Below are 21,370 nucleotides of genomic sequence, written 5' to 3'. Positions count from 1 at the left end.
TGATGTCACTCACTGGATTGTCCGGTCGATTTTTTACAGACCCGCCGTCATATAGCTGGAATATTGCTGAGTGTGGCGTTAAACAAACAAACAGACACTCACTCACTCAAATTCAGAGATGAATGTTTTCAGTTGAATAGGAGTACCACCCAAGCTGCCTGTGAGGTTCAAGAAGGTGAACAGTCACATGACCATCTCATCCTACCCGGTACCCATACATTGCTGGCAAACAGGCGTATTACTTCTGATTAATATAAACTTTCCAGTTTTCTTTTTCGCTCAATCAGGTCAACAAGAGAGTCAGCTGGAAACTGTGAATATCCTCTTTGCTGATAATGCCAAGGCCACTCCGTTTTGTACTTCTACAGACAGACTGCAGTGATAAAAGTACATTCACAGAAAACTAATCGTGCCTTTCATGTTAGGAAATATTCACAGTGCTTTCAGTCACATCTTATTTTTTATCGTTTCAGAAAGTGAAGTGCCTTTTTCAAGGAGACTGTGCCATTGATGTGAGGACAAGACGGTTCTGTCCATACTGTCGATTAAAAAAGTGCTTTGACATAGGAATGAAGAGTGACATGATATTAGGTAAGGAAGACACTTGGTGGGACTGGTATGATTATGGAAAGAAATGACCCGACAAAGAAATTGGAGAAATAAAAGTCAAAGAAAATATCAATCCCTGGCAGAGTTATCACAAAAACAGATTCTTAGGAATAGACTGTGAAAACACTGGACACATCATTAAATGTTCACACCTGTGAAGGTCCGGGGTAGACAAGGTCTTCAGCAACCCATGCTTGCTGTAAAAGGCGACTGTGCTTGTCGTAAAAGGCAACTAACGGGATCGGGTGGTCAGGTTCACTAAATTGGTTGAAGCATGTCATCGTATCCCAATTGCATGGATCGTTGCTCATGATTTCAATCACTGGATTGTCTGGTCCAGACTCGATTATTTACAGACTGCCGTCATATGGCTAGAATATTGCTGAGTGCGGCGTTAAACAAACAAACACATCAAAGACCAATATCTGCACAAGAAACAGACAAGAAACATTGAAGTATTCCAAGCCTACATCTCGTGTTGCATCATGGTTAAACTGCGGGCGATATTCTTTATCATGTTTATGGCATCATAAACACAGAAACCATTTCGCATAAAAACCACGAAAGATCAATTTCCTGTACATTCTTTTAAGTTCAAAGGTTCCATGTAGGATATAAACATGATAATATGAGGCAACTTCATTAAAGTTTTGTTGATTGTTACAATGTTGCCAACGATGTTGAGAAACGTGAGGCTATTGATTCTAGCATGGAGAACAAAATGCCTGGTGAGAAGATTGTGAAACAATTACAGCAACACGGGGAAGAAGGTCAAGTTGACACAGCTATTGCTGGCTTACATTTAGAAAGATATAACAGCACAGTATCGGACTGACCTACTTGTCATGTTTAGGAAGACTGTGACAGTATGTGCACATGATAAGAACCTAGGGTGATCACGTGACCTGGCTGACTATAGCCGAAGTGGCCAACATTACTGTTATCATGTCCCAGTTGTCATAATGAATATATTGTCATTTGTTAGAATATGTGTCTGTCTGTCTGACTGTCTGCCCGCATGTCTGTCTATCTGCACGCCCTTTCGTCCGTCCGCCCACCCTTCCATCTGTCTGCCTCTCTCCCTTCCTGTCTGTCTGTATGTCCGCACACCTGCTTGCCTGCCTGCCCGCACACCCTTCCGTCTGCCTGTCTGTCCACCCACCTGTCTGTCTCCTGCCTCCCTGCCTGCCCGCCTGCACGCACGTTTGTCCCTCTGACTGTCTCCCTCCACGTCTGCCTGCCTGCCTGCCCGCACGCCCTTCCGTCTGTCCACCCACCTGTCTGTCTCCTGCCTCCCTGCCTGTCCGCCTGCACGCACATTTGTCTCTCTGACTGCCTGCCTGTCCGTCCGTCCCTCTGACTGTCTCTCTCCACGTCTGCCTGCCTGCCTGAGTATACCAAGAAGGTCGTTGTGACCTGCAATTACTGTGCTTAGAGTATACCATCAGGTTACATCAATATAACTGATGATACTTGTGTGTGTAATTACAAGGTGTATCAGTCATTCCTGTGTGTCATTTCAGTAAATAATGGTCATACATGTGTCATGACAATGTTCATATTGGCCAATTATTTATGTCATAATGGTGTATATCAATTAGACATGCAGTCAATGCCAAAACAGTTCACTACCAGCCTGAAGTTGGCTGTCACGCTCATCATGCCAGATTCAGTTCCCCACATGGGGACAACAAACCCATTTCTGGTGCCCCTGCTGAAAACAGCATAAAATCATACCCACTCACTCACTCACTCAATCAACTCCGCACTCAGCAATATTCCAGCTGTATGAAGGCGGTCTGGTAGTAATCGAGTCTGGACCAGACAATCTAGTGATTGACAACATGACCATCGATCCACTCAATTGGAATCGATGACATGCATCAACCAAGTCAGCGAGCCTTTTATGGCAAGCACAGCTTTCTGAAGACCTATTCTACCCCAGATCTTCATGGGCCTCCCTGCTTTGAAAAGGTTTTGGTGAAGATTAGTCAAAGGTCAGTAATCATCCATTTGCATTGCCAGTTTCGAAGGCATGGGTGGCCCAGTTGTTTAAGGCGCCGCAATTCGATATGCTGAATTGCGTCCCTTAAACCTATGATTGTTGGTTCGAATCCGGTTTGTCAGCACCATACCTGTGCTCGTGGGTTTCACCGAAGTGGTAAACGTCTTATACCTGCATCACTTCGGGTTTTCCTCCCACATTAAGCTTACACGCTGTGTTGTAACTGGAATACTGTTAAAAGCGGCGTTAAACACAACTCCCTCCCTCACTCATTCACTAACTCACTCACTCGCTCGCTCGTATTCATGGTAGCATCTACAGGCATGGAACTTTATTTTTATATGTTTCTTCAAACATCCTATCACAACAAATGTCAAATGCATTTATGTCAAAGATCAAGGTCACCTTTGAGAAAGATTGTCAAGAGTAGTGTCATATTTTCTTGTGAACATTGTGCAAAGATTATATACTTTAGAATATATCGTACACTGGTCTTATTCCACACAGACCTGAAGAATTTGTGGCATGTGCAGAGAGATGGTCAAGGTCAAGGTCATGAAATAGAAAAATCCCAATCAAAAATTCTCAAAACATATTTGTGCATGTCATTAAACTTGGTATTTACCTTCTCAAGGATGGGACACTGTTTAGAGGTTTGGGGCACAATAAGACCAAGGTCAAGATCAACATTCAGCTTATTGTAAGACATACTTGTATCATTGTCAGTTTCTGAGACATGGTAAAGTCTCTACAGGCGTTACACTTTATGTTTTCATGTATCTGTACAAAACCTACCACATCTTATCCTGAGACTTGGGTAATTGTAGGATCTTAAGTTGTCTTGATTAAGGTCAAGGTCTGGAAGTAATGTATTTGGACTGTGAGTATCTGGTGGTAAAGGACAGCGCCTCTGTGGTCTAGTGGTAGAGCGTCTGCCCGGAGAGCGGAAGGTCCGGGATTCGATCATACCAAAAGATGTAAAAAGATGGTACTTGTTCTTACCCTGTCGGCACTCGGCATTAAGGGGCTAAAACAAGGACTGGTCAGCTCGGAGTCAGTATACTGTGTCTGAGTAGGGTATTCATGTTAAACTGCGGCATAGCATCCCAGTGGGGTAGCACTATAAATCGGTATCAGTCCAGACTAGTACAAGAGCACGCACACACGCCGCTATATACCGTATTCGACGTAATAAGCGTCCCGCTCTAATAAGCGCCCATGGCGACATTTGCTAAGATATAGGCTACTGAACAATCCCAATTAGCACCCCTTCCGATTGATGAATATACACAAGACTTATTTATTCGCGTATGATACGCACTTGTGTGTTATATGCACCCTTAATTATGGGCATTTAATTTTGAAAAATTTATCTGTCCTACATAAACATTTCAGGCTGACAGCATTAACAACGAAATTTACCTCTTAACTCTTTTTTTTTTTTACCAAAATAATATTCTAATAAGAGCCCCCTATTTCTTATTTTGAGAGCGCCCTGGGCGCTAATTACGTCGAATACGGTATGTCATGGCCTTTGATTCAACGTAAAACCTTTCATCTCACCTCAGCTCAGGTAAAGGTGGTGATAGGGCTCCTTGTCCTTTTGTAAGTAAATGCAAACACCTCTAATGTTAAGTTTGTTGTGTTTAACAGATGACAAAGAGCGGAAGGCTCGGATGGAGAAAGTGGCAGAAAACAGAATAAAACGGCAGGTAACGCAACAACACACAATAGTAAAGGACGAGCCAATTGATCCAGACTTTGAAGCCAGCGCTGTTGGGTCTTCAAACATCTACTCCCCACCCACACCTTCTATGGAGGGTCCTTCAAGTTCAGACATTCCATGCTCAAAGAGTGAATACATTACCTTTGATAAAATTAATGTTCCCGTGGACAGTTCCGATCTTCCTTCCGATGAAACTATGTATAGGCAGCTCAGTGAGAATGAACAGACCCTTGTGACTGAGGTGGGAATTGCCTACCAGACCACTGTTGGGAGCATGCACAACAGCAATGCAGCATTGCAGGAAGATAATTATCACTCTGTCAATGACCTCATCAACCATTCAGAAGTCGCAGTTCGACGTCTTATCAAGTTCGTAAAACGTTTGGAAGATTTTCGACGCCTTAGCCAGGAGGACCAAATATCCTCGTTAAAAGGTGCAGTACTCAGTACCCTCCTTCTGCGATCAGCATCATTTTACATTGTTGAAAGGGATTCATGGCTGACTACAAAAGGAGAAGTGTCTACAGTGATACTGAAAAAAGCGACAGGCTTTGTCGAATTGCATGACTCTCACATAAAATACTGTCGTGCTCTTAAAACGATCATGAAGAATGACTTTTCTTTGTTTGGACTGGCGCTAATTATCGTTATTTTCAATCCTGATGGTCCGAATGTAAAAGATCATCAGCTTCTTTCCGATATTCAGGACAAGTATCTGGTGCTGCTGAAGCACTATCTGGAGTCTGTGTTTTCGTTCACATACGCTAAAGAGTACCTCGTGGCTATTACCCAGAAACTGAATGAGCTCAAGGGAATAAGTGATGGGCATGCCAAAGTCCTCCTGCAGGTGAATCCTCTGGAAATAGAACCACTTATGTTGGAGGTGCTCAACCTTAAGTGAGCGGAAGGACGAATAGAGCAATCTTGCCAAGATTCGGCGTCAACTGTCTAGATGCACCAGGGTGGGATCTGTTCATTTCATCCTTCAAGGAATAAGGTTATGGAGTCATCAGTGTTGTTGTAAACCAGACCCTAATCCATGGAAATACTCTTGAACCTGACTCAGTTGAGGTTCACTCTCGGGGGAACCTCTTGTCATATGTGCCACAGGATTTACAATTCACAAACACAGATTCTTCCTGAAGTGAGTGACGATGGAATTGTGGTTAACCAGATGTTGATGAACTGTGCATACCCTGTGTCGTCAGTTGTGACTGTCAGCTGTGTATATGATCATTCGTGACCAACTCGTGTTATTCCGGGACAAGCCGAATAGCGACTCGTGCCCCTCACGTAGCCATCTTTGCGACTGGGTTCCGTCTAAGCGCAAACGGGCATATGTAAAAGAATTGTCAACTCGTCGCGTAATGATTCCCGTATAGTTCCCCCATGTATCATATATATTCCAGATGCCATTGAAGACACATCGGGACTTACATACTCATACAGATTGGTTGAACACATTTAAATGTAGCTTGGGTATATTTTTAAATGCAAGGCATGTAAAATCAAACATTATTCCTGAGGTATTCTTTGGCGGAAATAAGTCATACGCGCATTCTGATTGGTTTGTCGTATTTCCACAAATTACACTCATCGATAGGGGGACGAGTCTTCTTGCAGGTTACGGAAAGGGGCGAGTGGTGACGAATGTGTATATGATCTGTGAGCATCAGAAGTGAGCATCAGCTGTGTCAAGGTTATAATCATCTTGGAATGTGTTGAAACTCACCAGAAGACAGAGTTGTTAATACATCACGCAGATTAGTTCTGAATAACTTGAGGATTTTTGGATGTTCACCCTGACTTTTGCAGGAGAATAATCAGTGCAAATTTCTTTTGGAAGATATTATGGACATTTTATGGAGTTACAGACTTTTGATACTTTCATGATGAGAATCACACACCGCGGTCATATGTCAGTTGTTTATAATCAGTGTTTGAACTCTTGACGTGTGATCACTGCATGTTGATGTACTGACATTGTTGGATTTTGTGTTTTACGAGAGAATATTTTTGCAGTCAGATGGTCATGGCTGAAGAAGTACGGTAGTTGAAGTATGACAGGCGAAACTTGTTGTGGATCTGTGATGAAGAGAGGTGCCTTAATCCTCACCAGGGGCTGTTATTATTTAATCTTAGTCTTGTTTTGTTGTTTCTGTGTGAATGTTGACTCTCAATGGTCTTTGTTGCTCTGTGGTAAGAAGCAAATGATATACTACTCAAAAGAAATTAAAGAACACTTTTGGCCGTTTAACTGTAGTAATATGTAAGAATCAGGTGTTATTTAACTTCATTTGAGTAATTTATGTCACAAGAATCATTGTCAAATCTTAATTGTAGATTTGATTTTCTTGTGGATTTGTAGCTGAAAGCTCCTTTCAATTCTACACTGGGTACAGTGTGTAAAACACAGTTTTGATGTCCCTTGATTTTACTCCAATATTGCTAAAGGCATTGTGATGCCACCCACACTCAGCCACAGGTTAAAAACTGCTGATTATTGAGCTCTGATTTATTTAAGGCTAAGAATATCTAGTCTCCTATCTGCCCCTACCTGACTAAGGTACTTACTAGGGCTGGGACAAGTCCAAATTTACTACCCTGGTACCTACCCCCCATTTTCCAACCCTACCCAGGTACCCGTTGTAGGTCTCAAGAGACAGGTACGAACTGTCCGAATGGGAAAAGTTTGACCATAACCCTATTAAAATGTATTTAGGTACACATATAAAAGGATTTGGTCATGCATACACTGAAGTTGACTGAAATTTCATCTTTATTCAAACATTTGTGTCAGAAGGAATGGGTGCATAGTCAGAAAGAAATCGGAACATTAGTGACTTGTAGGGTAACGATAGAGTTTTAAATATATTTTTTGTCTTAAACAATATATCATGTGACTAACCACGGGTCCGGGTAGTCCTGTGGGTACCCAGGTCCTCCTCAGTACCCACCCTACCCGGGTACCAGATTACCCGTCCCAGCCCTAGTACTTACCATGTGTTGATATCATGTGGGCCTGGATTGCTTTGAAAAACAGCCTCACAAAAAGTGCAAGAAAAACATACTTTTTTCTCAGGTCCATTCACAGGATGTTCTGATAAATGATATGTTTGGGGTATAAAATATTTTGTCTCAAACAACAGAGGGAGCTGATTATCTGAGACCTCATGGTTGTCACCAGGGTGCTGTTTGTCTCGGCTAGACTTTTTTTTTCTTTTTTTTTATGAATCTTTATATCAGATATACATATCAGTACTTGCATTAGGTGGGAACAAAATTTTTCAGATTTAGATAAAAATAAAAAAGATTAATAGTTCTGTGACCATTTTGCCATGTGAACAGTGAAAGTTGAGGTTGTCTCGTTGGTGTAACTTACTGTAAGACTTCCTGTAGTCCCCCCCAAAAGCACACACGGAATTTTGCATTTGGCAGATTAAAATAAGATAGTGATTTTTATGTTTCATTTCATTCATAGTTTTTCATGTTTTATTCTTGTCCCCCATTTGTTTGTTATGGTTTACAGAATCAGCATACCAATCACAGAAAAGGCCCGACACTGTCAACATGTCAACATAATCTAGACAGACATCACTTCAGGCTCCCACAGTTAGCTGACACGCCATGATATAACTGGAATAATGTTTGTTATTGGCTTTAAACCCAACTTACTCACTCACTTTAAATGCATGTTTTCAGGGTGTGCGCTACATGTAACATGAATTCTGTAAATCGTGAAATTAATACTGGCATAAGCATGATAAGAGTAATGCGAAAAATGTCAGAGCCCTTGCGCGCATTATATATGTGCTGCATTTTTATCTGGACATATTGGAGTATGTTGTCATACCAGTTTCACTGTACATGGTCGGAAACAGGACATATAACAAATCTCACAATAAACAATGACACTGACCGTTAGATTTAGACAGTGCTCCTCGCCAATTTCTATGTCTAAGGGATTCAGTTTGTTTACACAAGTTGCTCAAGCTGTTATGACAAGTGTATATGACCATATATATGCTATAAAAATACTGTTTTCATGTGCGTTAAGTTACTGAGGGGCACGGGCGGCCCTGTTGTCTAAGGTATGCATCATGTCGTGCTTTCCTCCCTCAGGATACTGACACGCCGTGATATAACTGGAGTACTGGACAGCGTTAAACCCAACTCACTCACTCACTCACTCACTCACTCACTCACTCACTCTTTAAGTTACAGACTCTTGTCATAAGTAATGGAGGATAGAAAGGCTTCTATCACATGAACAAATCAATAGGCAATCTTCCGTCTACTTGTTTTCAACGTAAAAAAAAGAAGAATGATTTAGTTCTCTCAATTAAATTTAAATCTCTTTGATAACTTAGTATTTCTTTAGAAATGTTCTCATACTACTCAACACTTGCTAGGACCATAATTGTCTATAGTCAGGGATATTGCCTTGTCTGTCTTACAGACCCTGATACAAATATATATCAAATACAGCCCATGCAAGTCTATAATGTTTGGCAAGTCTAGATCACTGCAGTATCTGAAAATGAAGAGAGTCACTGGGCTCCTTTTTATTATATTTTTATTAAGATAACTGAACAACTTTTTTTATGTATGATATGTTCATTTCAGAGACTATATGTTAGTCTAGGATGTGGCCCTTAGCAACTGTTGAGTAGTATATTTGTTTAATAACATAACTGGCAGGTGCTCCTTCAAGGATGGTTGTGATATTCATGTTTGCTTGGTAACAAGGTATGCTGCATGCATTACAGCTTCCCTTGTTTAAAGCAAATCATAGTTTTGCCATAACAGTTTTCAATTGATCAAAAAACATTAAACGTCTCTTGAAAACATTAGTCTGTGTCCTTGCCCCGTGTGTTGTCGTTTGTAAATCCACTGACTGATGAACTACTGTGAGTCCATGTATTTTACTATACCTTTACAGTTTGAATCAGGGAACATGATGGACAATCAAAGTACCACGACTGCCTTCAATTAACAGTACCTTAAGATGTTACATCTGTCAGATTGTAAATCTGTCCATATTTCTTGCAAATGCCTGACAAGATAAGTTCCTGTTTTATCAGTTTTTTTTGTCCAAAATGTAAAGCCGGAGAGGCAGAAGAAAATTGGAGTTGAAGTCAATTTCCTTTTTCAAACTAATTGAGGCTAATCCGTAACTCGAGAAGTGGTTGGTGTGGCCTGGAAAAGTGATTTGGATAATGTTCGTGTTGCTAGGTTGGATTTAGAATCAGATAGTGGATGCCATTCTGCAGATTGAGACTTTGAGAAGCAAGAGTAGCTGAATTTTAGAAATCAATATCAACAATCTCTAGGTGAGTGTCTTCATCATGTCGCTAGTACAAGGGGCCATTTTCACAGAGTAACCGTTGCACTCCAGTTATAGGGGCAGTCGGGTAGCCTAGTGGTTAAAGCGTTCATTCATCATGCCAAAGACCTGGGTTCTATTCCCAACATGGGTACAATGTGTAAAGCCCATTTCTGGTATCCCCCCGCTGTGATATTGCTGGAATATTGCTAAAAGTGGCGTAAAACCATACTCACTCACTCACTCCAGTTGTAGTAAATCTATGAGGACATATGAGAGTTACAATAACCATTGTTCTATAATTATTATGACGACTGAAGCCAGTTAAAGTTAATAACATGGCATCTGAATAAAGGCAGTACTGCTTGTGCCTTGAGTGTGATAGAATAAGAAGGACAAATTGTAGGAGAGAGTATATGCACATCCATGTGTACGGGTAGTTATAGAGATTATTGTCTTTTGACTGGCAACTTAATAATTGATATTCTGGGAATTGTTTGCCTTTCATTGTGCTAAAATAAAGATATGTTCACTGGTTGTCCTGAAAAAGCATAAATCTAAAGATTGATTCTTTTACCCGAAAATGTTGTTCGTCTTGGATCAGGGACATTAAAAATGAATTGTTTGATAGGCATTTCTTAGAAGGATGACACAGTGGACACAATTTAGGGATAACATCTTCTTTGATTACTGTAAAGCCTTTAAAGTAGTTAAAAAACTTGTTATCCATAAATTGTGTACTTTAGACATGCTCTGCCAATAATCCATGCATCCACCCACACCTTGACTATTACATTGTCTGTCTATAATCCCCCTAGTAATACAAATTTGTTTCCAAGAGTCTGATTACATTAACTAACATTGACTCTTCTTTGCTATATGTCTCTCTATGATCATGCAATACCGTATTCAACGTAATAAGCGCCCAGGGCGTTCTCAAAATTAGAAATAGGGGGCGCTTATTAGAATATTATTTTGAGTTGAAAGATCGTAAATTTCGTGGTTTATGCTAACAGCCTGAAATGTTTACATGCGACGGATATATTTTTCAAGAATTTAATTGCCCATAATTAAGGGTGATATAACACACGAGTGCGTATTATACACGAATAAAAAAGTCTTGTGGACATTGATCAATCGGAAGGGGTGCTGATTGGGTTTGTTCTCTAGCCAATATATTAGCAAATATCGCTGTGGGCGCTTATTAGAGCGGGGCGCTTATTACGTCGAATACGGTAAATATTAATTATGACTAGCTTGGTCTAAATGTAAGCAGGTTCTGCAGAACCACTACTAGGGCTGGGACGATACGCCAACTGTGCGATCAGATACGTATCACGATACCTTACTCAGGATCAGATACGTATCACGATACCTTACTCAGGATCCGATATGTATCACGATTCCTGCAGGTGCTCTTATCTTTGGTGTGTAAACCTTCAGGGTCTTATTATAAACTAGAAATTAGAGAAACCTTATTGTGACCAATCCTTGAGCTTGGTGGCTCGACCTTGTTGTTCAGGTGACGTAATTCCCGGTGAAGAAGTCTTGGCTGTGCACATATTTGCTGATAATGGATTTACCCCAATTCCGCCTCATATTTGCATTTCGGATTCTGATATATTCAGCCTTTCTCCCACATTAAGATGACACGCCATCATATAACTGAAATATGGTTTGAATAGGAGTAAAGCTCAACTCACTCACTAACAGACTGTCTTTGGCCACTGGTATTAAGCCCTAGTCTAGTAAAAAAATGTATGCTTATCCTATCTCACACTATGCATTACTTCTTTTGGTTCTATTAGGAAACCTGCTTCGGAAGAGTGTTGGATGCAAAAAAAATAACAACTAATTACTCTCACTGAAAAGCATGTCACCTCCCAGTGGCGATTAGGAAAAAAATGATGTAGCGGGAATAAGCACGTGATGAGGTCATGGAGGTGGCTATACAAGGCGTACATGCATGACCCATTTGTTTGGGTAGTGACTATGGTGATGCTGGGTGTGTTCGGGTGAATTGGTTTTAGAAGCTGGAAACTTTGTTCCTGCACGTTTCTCCATGGGATCAAAAGAAGAAAGAAGAAATGCATAGAGTGAGATAGGATAAGTATATAAATATACAATGTATTGAACATTTTTCAATACTGTTTAGTGTTGTTATATCAGCTAATAATAGTCCACATGAAAACACTAAGCTCTATTGAAATTGATGCCGAGGACTTAGTTCGGGCTAGTAGCCTCTTAGGCACATATTGCACTAATTAATTCATATGGACATCTGAACAGGGATCTAACACCTGTTTTTTAGAAAATCAGCAGAATATTCACGACATTTTTAAAATTGTCTTTGGAGCCAGAACCAGTGTTTACCTTTGGGTAAGGGGGGTAACTCTAAGAGTAACCCTTGAAGTCATAATGCAATGCACTATGGGTTGGCTTGTCAGCAGAGTTTTAAAATCGTCTTAGTATGTACTTAAGCACTTTTAAAACTTATAATCAACTTTAACTTGAAATCAGATAAGATGTGTTTTTGTGCTTAAGTCCCTCTCCAAACACTTAAAATGAGATGGAAACTTCACTCACAGAACAATTTAATTTGATTTCTGTCGTCATTTTCCAAATATTCCAAAAAAATGGAATGTGCATTTTCAAAGTGTTTCAATATTTTATGTCCCTTCAAGCCTCCATATTGGCTAAAGTATGGATAATATGGCAAAAGGTCATGTACTGCAGCGGGGTGAAGTGCGCCGGGATTCGCTGTGCAGAGTTGCGTCCCTTGGGCACGACAGAAACCTAAGATTGTGGGTTCGAATCCCGGTTCGCCTCGATTATGTTTCTAGGTTTGTCAGCACCATACCCGTGCTCGTGGGTTTCACCGAACTGGTAAACATCTGAGACCTGCATCACTCCGTCTTTCCTCCCACATTAAGCTGACACGCCGCGATATAACTGGAATACTGTTAAAAGCGGCGTTAAACCAAACTCACTCACTCACTCTTTGGTTATTTGAAAAAAATGTTGAATATTAGAGTTCTATAGATTAGAGTGCTGCCCATATTTGGTTATCAAATCAGTACAGTTTTAAGAAGAGAAAGCTTAGCTCAACTGGTTTGAATTTCATGTTTCATGTAAATAAATTCTATTCAATCCATGGCTGCGTCATACCCAACGACATTCAAAGATGGTATTTGTTGTTACCCTCTCTGACGTTTGGCATTAAGGACTGGTCGGCTCAGGGTTAGTTTTCTGTGCCTGAGTGGGGTACTCATGTTAAACTGCTGCATGGTATCTCAGTGGACTAGCACTATAAAATGAGTACGACGCCAGACAAGTACAAGCAGACCAACACACATGCAATAATGTCACTATATAAGTGCCATAATCTTGAATGCAATGTTAAACCAAAGTTCACCTCTCCTTGTATTTCGATTAGATTCATCATTTGGATGTAATGCTAAGCTATATAACTTATAAAGTCGTTTGTTATGAGAGTATCGTTCTGAAGGTGATGTTACAGTTTCTGAAAACATTTATCATACCTGTGCTTTAGAATATATTTACATCCTGTTGAAGTTTTAGTTTATTTATTTTCCTGTCTGTTGAGTTTTAGCGATGTAATTTTGCAACATGTTTTTTCACTGTCCCTGTCTTGTCCATGGTGTACTGAAGCTTGATGTTTGGATTCATTCAACTTGGGATAGGAGGGTAGCCTAGTGGTCAAAGCGTTTGCTCAGCATGCTGAAGGCCAGGTTTGCTTACCTACACTGGTGTCCCTCTCAGGCTCACTAACTTGAAGCATGTCATCGATCCCAATTGCATGGTTCGATGCTCATGATTTTTATCACTGGATTGTCTGGTCCAGACTTGATTATTTACAGACCACAGTCATATAGCTGGAATATTGCTGAGTGTGGCGTAAAACAACAAACCAAAACCCTCTCTGTGAAATTGCTAGACTACTGCGAAAAGAGACGTAAAATCCTACTCACTTACACACTCATTCGGCTTCTTATCCAGCATCCTTTACGCCAGGTGTTGTTGTCTTTGTGGTGTCTGTTGTAAAAGATATAAAGATTACCACTGGCAGATCAAGGGGAGGGGAGGGGTGGGGAAACACAATGGAATCCTGCCCATAGGTCTGTCCTGGACCCACCCCGCCCTTCCATCCATCATCACCACCATGCTTAGCATATGTAATTCATTGTTGCAGCTTAAGTGCCTATTTGTGTCTTTAATGCTGGGAAATTATATGGGTTTAATGGACACACTTTCAGTTGACTGTGTCCTCTGTGGGTTTTCAGAATACATTCCAAGTATGCCATGGCTGTTGTTAGAACTGACTATAGAGCAGACCAATGAAGATTCAGGTTAGAGTTGTTATTTGTGAACCCATTTTTGTCGTAAGAGGCAATTAAGGTGATAAAGCTGGTTGGTTGGTTGTTAACACAGCTCTCAGCAATATTCCAGCTATATTACGGCGGTCTGTGAATAATTGAGTCAGGACCAGACAATTCAGTGATTGATATCATGAACATCGATCCACGCAATTGTCAGCGAACTTGACCACCCGATCCTGTTAGTCGGCTCTTACGACAAGCATAGTTGTCTCTGACGGCAATCATGGGTTGCTGAAGACCCATTCTACCCCGGATTTTCTCGGGTTAGTGATAAGGTGATCAGACTTGCTGACTTGCATATTATTTCATACAATTATGGATGCTCATGATGTCAATCACTTGTTTGTCTGGCTCAGACTTGATAATCTAAATGCAACCATGATAAAATTGGAATATTGCAAACAAAATAACAAAAATCATGGTTCTGTCTGCTCTAAATGTTTTCATCCTGGCTGCATGTCATCTTTATATTGCTAAATATTGCTTGTGTGTGGAAAGCTTCATTGATATTAAACCTTAATGATTTGTTTACTTTACTCTTGTTAGACTCTATGTACTGTCCTATGTCCATCCATGAAATCAGTTTCTTGAAACAATATGTAACCAGTGGCTACAGGAAAATAAAATGTTTAAGAATGTTCTCAACACTGTTTTCACTGATGTTTTGGGATTTTGAGGGGTTTCAATTCTATTTGGGTCAGCAATATAGACGATGGGGCTACTCGGGCTCACCACCTGGACCAGGTCAAGCTCCTAAAAATGTTTCCATGGAGCTCTTAAGTTTTACCAATTATGTGATGACAACCCAATGATCGTCATGTATGGTGTCAATATTTTACAAGATGCCATCCAATATCGAGGAAACAATTTATTCTTTATCTCCCACAAGTTCTCTGGTTTTGAGGGGTCACGGTTGGCCCAGTCATCTGAGGCGCTGCGATTTGCTGCGCAGAGTTGCGTCCATTGGGCACGCCAGAAACCTATGATTGTGGGTTCGAATCCTGGTTCGCCCCAATTATGTTTTTTAGGTTTGTCAGCACCATACGTGTGCTCGTGGATTTCACCGGAGTGGTAAACGTCTGAGACCTGCATCACTTTTGGCTTTCCTCCCACATTAAGCTGACACGTCGCGATATAACTGGAATACTGTTAAAAGCGGCATTAAACACAACTCTCTGGTTTTGGCACAGAATGCTTGGCGTGCTTGTGATCTCCCCTGTTCTATGAACTTTTTTTTCTCATCTTAACTAGTGCCACAGGTCTTTACGGGAATTTGATGGAATCTCCTGCTTCATTAGGTTGTATTTGGTGAGTTCTGAGAACAGTAAACGAAACTCTTCCTCAGATATCTTGCAATTTGCTTTTGCTCCTGAGATATGATCCTCAATGCTATCTATCTTTGCTTCAGCCACCACCCGAAAACTATCATGTTTTAATGCTTTCTTTTGCACCTAGCTAGAAATAAATTAATGAGCTGTTCCTGCCATTCCAGAGAAGTACGATAGGTGCAGCAATTATAGTTGATAATAACCCAACACTAGCTTTGCAAGGTCCCATGCTAGTTACTCAAGTGCTATGTCAAATTAAGAGCATTCACAGCTCTATATAATCCAATTCGAGAATCACGTTCCAATCCTAATTGATGGTTTGTTTGATGTAACCGAAATCCATCAACAATACTTCACCGAGTGCAGGATATGACTCCATAATATACATGAACTATCAAGAGTCTTTAAATGGTTCACTGACAATGTATTGAGGCTATACAAGAACCTTATTAGATGTATATTTGAGGCATAATATCTCAGTGAAATATCCGTCACAACTCGAATCTGAATGCCTTCAAGACTTGAAAGCATGGTTGCTGTTCCATGTAGTATAAAAATACCACAATATTGACGTTCATGTAATTTACGCCATTGTCGACTTGAACCCCGTAATACAGCTATGAAATTTTCTGAAGCATCCCCAAGCTAGACTTCAATAGAAAGTGTAGAGACTCAGGTCTAGCTTCCAAGTTATTTAATATTTCACTGAATTACATAAACACATTTAAGTTAATATCCTTGAATGTTTGAAGACTCTTTTACAGATGGTCTGGTTTCTCCAGTGGTGGTGCAACGAACACACTCTTTCTGGTCCTGCAGATAACTGTAACCATCTTTTAAATGTGGATACAAGCACCAAAATCTATCTGTAGGTTTATCGTCCTGGAACCATTTATTTGAAAAATCCAATTAGCCATCTGAATTTTCAAAATGGCCACCATTTTCCATTTTTTTGACTATGGGGAAGTCAAATATATAACTCATTCAGAGCTTCTTTGTGTCATTCCTAGCAAATAATGTGAACATTCATACATGAAACTCCGGAAAATGGCCGCAACATTTCTTTTATGAATGATTTATCAATACAAAAAGAATCTTCACCTTATTTGTACGTTTTGGAGACATGAAATAAAATTCTGCCACTTACATAGTCCTATCATAAAACAGGGAAGCCAAATGCAGTACACTGTACAGTGTCCTCGTTATAGGCAACATCGGCGCGTCATCACTACATGAAAAGTTCTGTTGAAGTATTCTAATTCTGGCACCTGCAGCTGTACAGTGCTGTGCAGGTAAGACCAATAGGAAGCATTTGCATCGTCCACGGCACTCTGACTTGCATCCGCATTTGGTCAGCTGCTGACAGCTCTCTGCACTGTTGGTGGGTACTGGCTGAGTTTGTTGAAGATATCAGAAGCCTTTGGACATACGTCCCAGGTTTGCCAAACTGTCTTCTCTTTACCAAGGAAGGCCGAAACAACATCACAGCCGGTGAAGGCAAGAAAGAAGAGAATTCCTCTTCTCTTCTCCAGCCGGATAGAGAGATAGAGCTCATGTACAGGGATCCACCTCAGGTTGCATCCTTGGCCAGAGGCAATCCACAATTGCTGCAGACCAATCTCCCGAAGGGCTGGCAGAACGCTGACTTCTATGACGAGAATATCTGTGTCGCTGGCTTTGACCATGAGGACTTTGCTGCCCTCAACTGCTGCATGCCTTGCATGCACGAAGATTCTCGTGTCGGCTTCAGGCTCGATGACTGGTAGACATCAAACACGATGCCTGTTCTCTTTGTACTTGGTGGAGTACGCTTCTATTGTGAGCAGGACATCACATACTGCATAGTCTTCAAATGTCTTTGAACGCCATGGGGACAGAGTGTTCACCAGTGCTGAACCATCAATGATGACATCTGTTTCTGGTTCGGTGTCAGGGATTGTAACAAACTACTCTAAGATGGCTGCAAGCTGTGATTATTAACAGCTGTGGAGCTTCCCGCCATCACTAAGGGCAGTTGGTTCTCGTGACGAATTTTTTTTTTTTATGTCACATTCTCTGCTCTGGCATGAAATAAACAGCTTAGAGAAGAGCTGACTGTCCTCTTTTAGCACATTCAGCTTAGAAGAGCTGACAGATGCTGGTACCTGTCGGAAGAAGTCCACTCGGTTCTTCTTGATTGGTTCGTAGAAAGTAGATTCTTCTTCTTCTAGTCCTTGCATGAACTTCTGGAACTTGGCTATGCCCCTCTCAAAATGCGTACTAATCAATTTAGCTGCACTGGGGTGAGCAATATCCTTTGTGTCCAGTGAAAGCAGGTCTCGACTCTCTGCCTGGAAAGGATTGCCCAGATCTGTCATAACCTGGAAGAGCTTCTCAACTTTCTCAAGGAACACCTTTTGAGCTCGTTCTGTCTGCTCATGGTGGCTGGACTGTTTATTACACTCTTTGGCTTCGGATACTGCCTCATACTGTGCAAACCAAGTGACTGACTTCAGGACCAGCTACCATCCACCTTCTCAGCGTTGATGGATCTTCAGTCACACCGATTGCTCTCCTTTGATGACAGCATAAGCCTGCTCATTGGCTTGGTCAATCGCCATTGCTGAGAACTCCCTGCTCGATTTGTGCACAACGGATTTCCCACTCTGAAACTCCTGGGCCAGCTGAGGATGTTTCTGTTTCAGGGTCACCATGTCTCTGAGACGTATGGGAAGCCATCGTGAGTAGTTCACGTTGTTGTGGGCAAAAAAGTATGGTATCGGCTCGGCCAGTGATTTGACAGTACAGGCTGAAGTTTGCTTCCCTCACCATGAGGATCACCAGTTCCATTGACAACACCAAATTCCAGAACTGAAACTGCGGGCTTTGTAGGTTATGACTCTCGCACCAAGCATTTCCTCGGTGTTTTCAGTTATCTCATTGGAATAGTCAGTGTAGGCTGCCTTCAGAAGCTTGTACAGACTGCGGTGTCTCGGGGTGTGGCCACTGCTGTGCACAAGCAACTTCGAGGAGCCATAGGATTAGTGTCAGAAGTCCATCGAGAGGATGTGGCTGACATCTGAAACAAAAGTACTACCTCTACTGCTACACCACTACACCCCAAATACCTCTACCACTTCCACCACCATGCATGTTAGCCTACCTAGCGATCTCTAAGCAGTATTTTTATTGCATGGCTTAGATATAGTACAAGGAAGCGTCTGTGTAATTCCAGAGTTCTGAATTCGACATCTACGTGGTAACAAATGTATGATTCGACATTAAGATCATTCAAATAGGACAAGACTGGGTTATTCTATTGCAAAAAATCTTGAAAATGGCCGCCATCTTGAATTGTTTGAGTGGCTAACGGGTTTTATCGGGAGTGTGATCCCTAAGGAGTATTGGTGCCGATTTTGGAATTTGTATCCACATGTGAAAGATTTCCCTGAAATATTCACTTATCTTCAAGACTATTCGTTTTGATGGATCATAAGCTCCACGCAATTCCCCACTATTCATTATCTTAGTTAAATGATGAAACGTACCTGTTGGAATCACATATGGTGGTTCAATTTCGATTCAGTCGATTTTTGTTTTTAGCTTAACCCATTTATCATCATCAGTAAGGACAAGATTTACTTGGTGTTTTTGATGGGTTCATTACATTACTTAAATCCCCTTGATTTGGTGCTGCAATATTAGGAACTGTTAATATAACTTCTTTCCGCTTGTATACACCATCTTGTGAGTGTAAAACATATGCATTTTTTATCAATACCCGGTTTATCAATTCAGATCAGAACGTGCAATTGTATTACATTGTCTAAGGTGATGCCCTCCGGGGCCTGCAGATTCAACCATTATTTCCAAAATGAAGTGACACGCACAAATATCCTATATGTCCAGGTTGATGTTTTATAACTAATACAGAAACTCTGAGCTCTGTCATAATACCGTTTTAACTTAACGTAATGATGAGAAAGATTGTGTTCTACCACTATTAACTGTTGTACTAATCTGATCAAGATGGATGCACAGCTCTTGATAGGGGAATATATTGGGTAATTAACTCCAGTAACTGTTGTGTTGGGTGCCACTTCTCATCTTGTAACGCCGTGACATAACTGGAATAATGTAAAAAGCGGCGTTAAACCCAACTCACTGTCTCACTCACCTTGTAAACCCAAGTGTATTTGCTAAGTCCCTATTTTGTGCAGAAATAACAAAACAACTGGGAGCTGGCTCGGTTGTTGCTCCCGTGGGGAAGCAGCTGATTGTAGGGGAAAGCCGGCCAGGACAACCGTGGGGAAGCAGCTGATTGTATGGGAAAGCCGGCCTGGACAACCGTGGGGAAGCAGCTGATTGTAGGGGAAAGCCGGCCTGGACAACCATGGGGACGCAGCTGATTGTAGGGGAAAGCCGGCCTGGACAACCGTGGGGAAGCAGCTGATTGTAGGGGAAAGCCGGCCTGGACAACCGTGGGGAAGCAGCTGATTGTAGGGGAAAGCCGGCCTGGACAACCGTGGGGAAGCAGCTGATTGTAGGGGAAAGCCGGCCTGGACAACCGTGGGGAAGCAGCTGATTGTATGGGAAAGCCGGCCTGGACAACCGTGGGGAAGCAGCTGATTGTAGGGGAAAGCCGGCCTGGACAACCGTGGGGAAGCAGCTGATTGTAGGGGAAAGCCGGCCTGGAAAACCGTGGGGAAGCAGCTGATTGTAGGGGCAAGCCGGCCTGACAAAGAGCTGTGTGAGCAGGGGCAGTAGCCGGCCTGCGAAGAAGGGATTTGAAAATATGTTGGAATTTGAATATGAATTGGGGGATTATGAAATAAAATGCCCAATGTTTTAATGAAATAGTAGGATTTAGTTATGGATGGAAGCAATAACCAGCACAACTCCAAGGAGGTAGAATTGGGTGTCTGGAGGGCCGAGAAGAATGAGACAACATGGCGGATGACAACATGGTGGATGAAGAAGCGAATAAACATTGGAGGCGCATGCGCAGTATGCCGAAAGTTTCGAATGTACATGATGCACCATGAATAAATATGAAATTTGGCACCTGAAAATTAAATGATTGAAATGTATATAACGTAGATGCTAAGAATAAATAATGATAATATGCATAGGTGAAATACGTAAGTATGTTTAGAAGAAACCTACAATTGTGAGGGTACATTATGTAGCTGTGATGGAAAACGGAAGTAAACAAGTTTAAAAATGAAAGTATGTAGGTATACACGTGGGTATATATAAAATTGGTAAAGGGAAGTACTTATGCATAGATGAATTGATTAACATGATAAAGAATGAGGAAGTGGATAAAAGAGAATTAGAGAAATATTTAGTGGAAGAATATAGCGTAATAAATTGATGAAAGGAATAGCTAATTATAGGAATAGGAAGGAAGGTAGTGAATGGATGTATGGTAGGGGGTGTTTTTTCTGCACAAACAAAAATAATAAATTTACAAGTTTTATAGAATATTTTCCACTGCTTAAAATCAGCTTTCCGTTTGACTGATTTAATGTAGTAGCGGTTATGGGGTGGATGTTGGTGGGGCACACACAACACGACGCTACTCGTCAGTTCACATGACAACCATCTTTATTCAGAGAGTAGATAATAATCATAGTAAACCCTGAAAATATAAAGCAAACATCATAAGTATTTTTGTAGAAGAACATAAAAATATTGCTTTCATGGAGATTAAACACAATTACATGACCTCATCTTATCAGCTAGCACATTAGCACTAGCATTATAAATCCTTAAATATAAATAGCAGGTTGTAAACTATTTCTGAATAACTATATAAAATTGCCATTTGTAAATACTTTGTGAATACATTACATTCACACAAAAACATTAATTTAGAAGGATAACAATATACTAGTTATTAGATTGAACCATATATATAATTATGTTCCCCACTTACCACTGTGTGGCAATGAGCTTAATTCAGTGGTTCGCAGCAACGTTCAAGGTTGTTTA

At 41.0% G+C, this 21,370-nt stretch overlaps 1 protein-coding gene across 1 annotated transcript in view; it reads left to right on the top strand.

The window, feature by feature from the left end:
* The window catches only part of LOC139453286 (vitamin D3 receptor B-like), a 48,355-nt gene extending 40,262 nt beyond the window's left edge, over positions 1 to 8,093 (top strand). The window contains exons 3-4 of the mRNA XM_071234928.1: positions 474 to 591; positions 4,268 to 8,093. Coding sequence (XP_071091029.1) covers positions 474 to 591; positions 4,268 to 5,241 — 1,092 coding nt within the window. The 3' untranslated portion in view covers positions 5,242 to 8,093. The remainder of the gene's footprint in view (positions 1 to 473; positions 592 to 4,267) is intronic.
* The last annotated feature ends 13,277 nt before the right edge of the window (positions 8,094 to 21,370 follow it).

This window comes from Haliotis cracherodii, unplaced genomic scaffold (assembly GCF_022045235.1).
Source record: "Haliotis cracherodii isolate W230 unplaced genomic scaffold, xgHalCrac1.p SCAF_9, whole genome shotgun sequence".
NCBI lineage: Eukaryota > Metazoa > Mollusca > Gastropoda > Lepetellida > Haliotidae > Haliotis > Haliotis cracherodii.
This window is presented reverse-complemented; position numbering and strand designations above follow the sequence as displayed.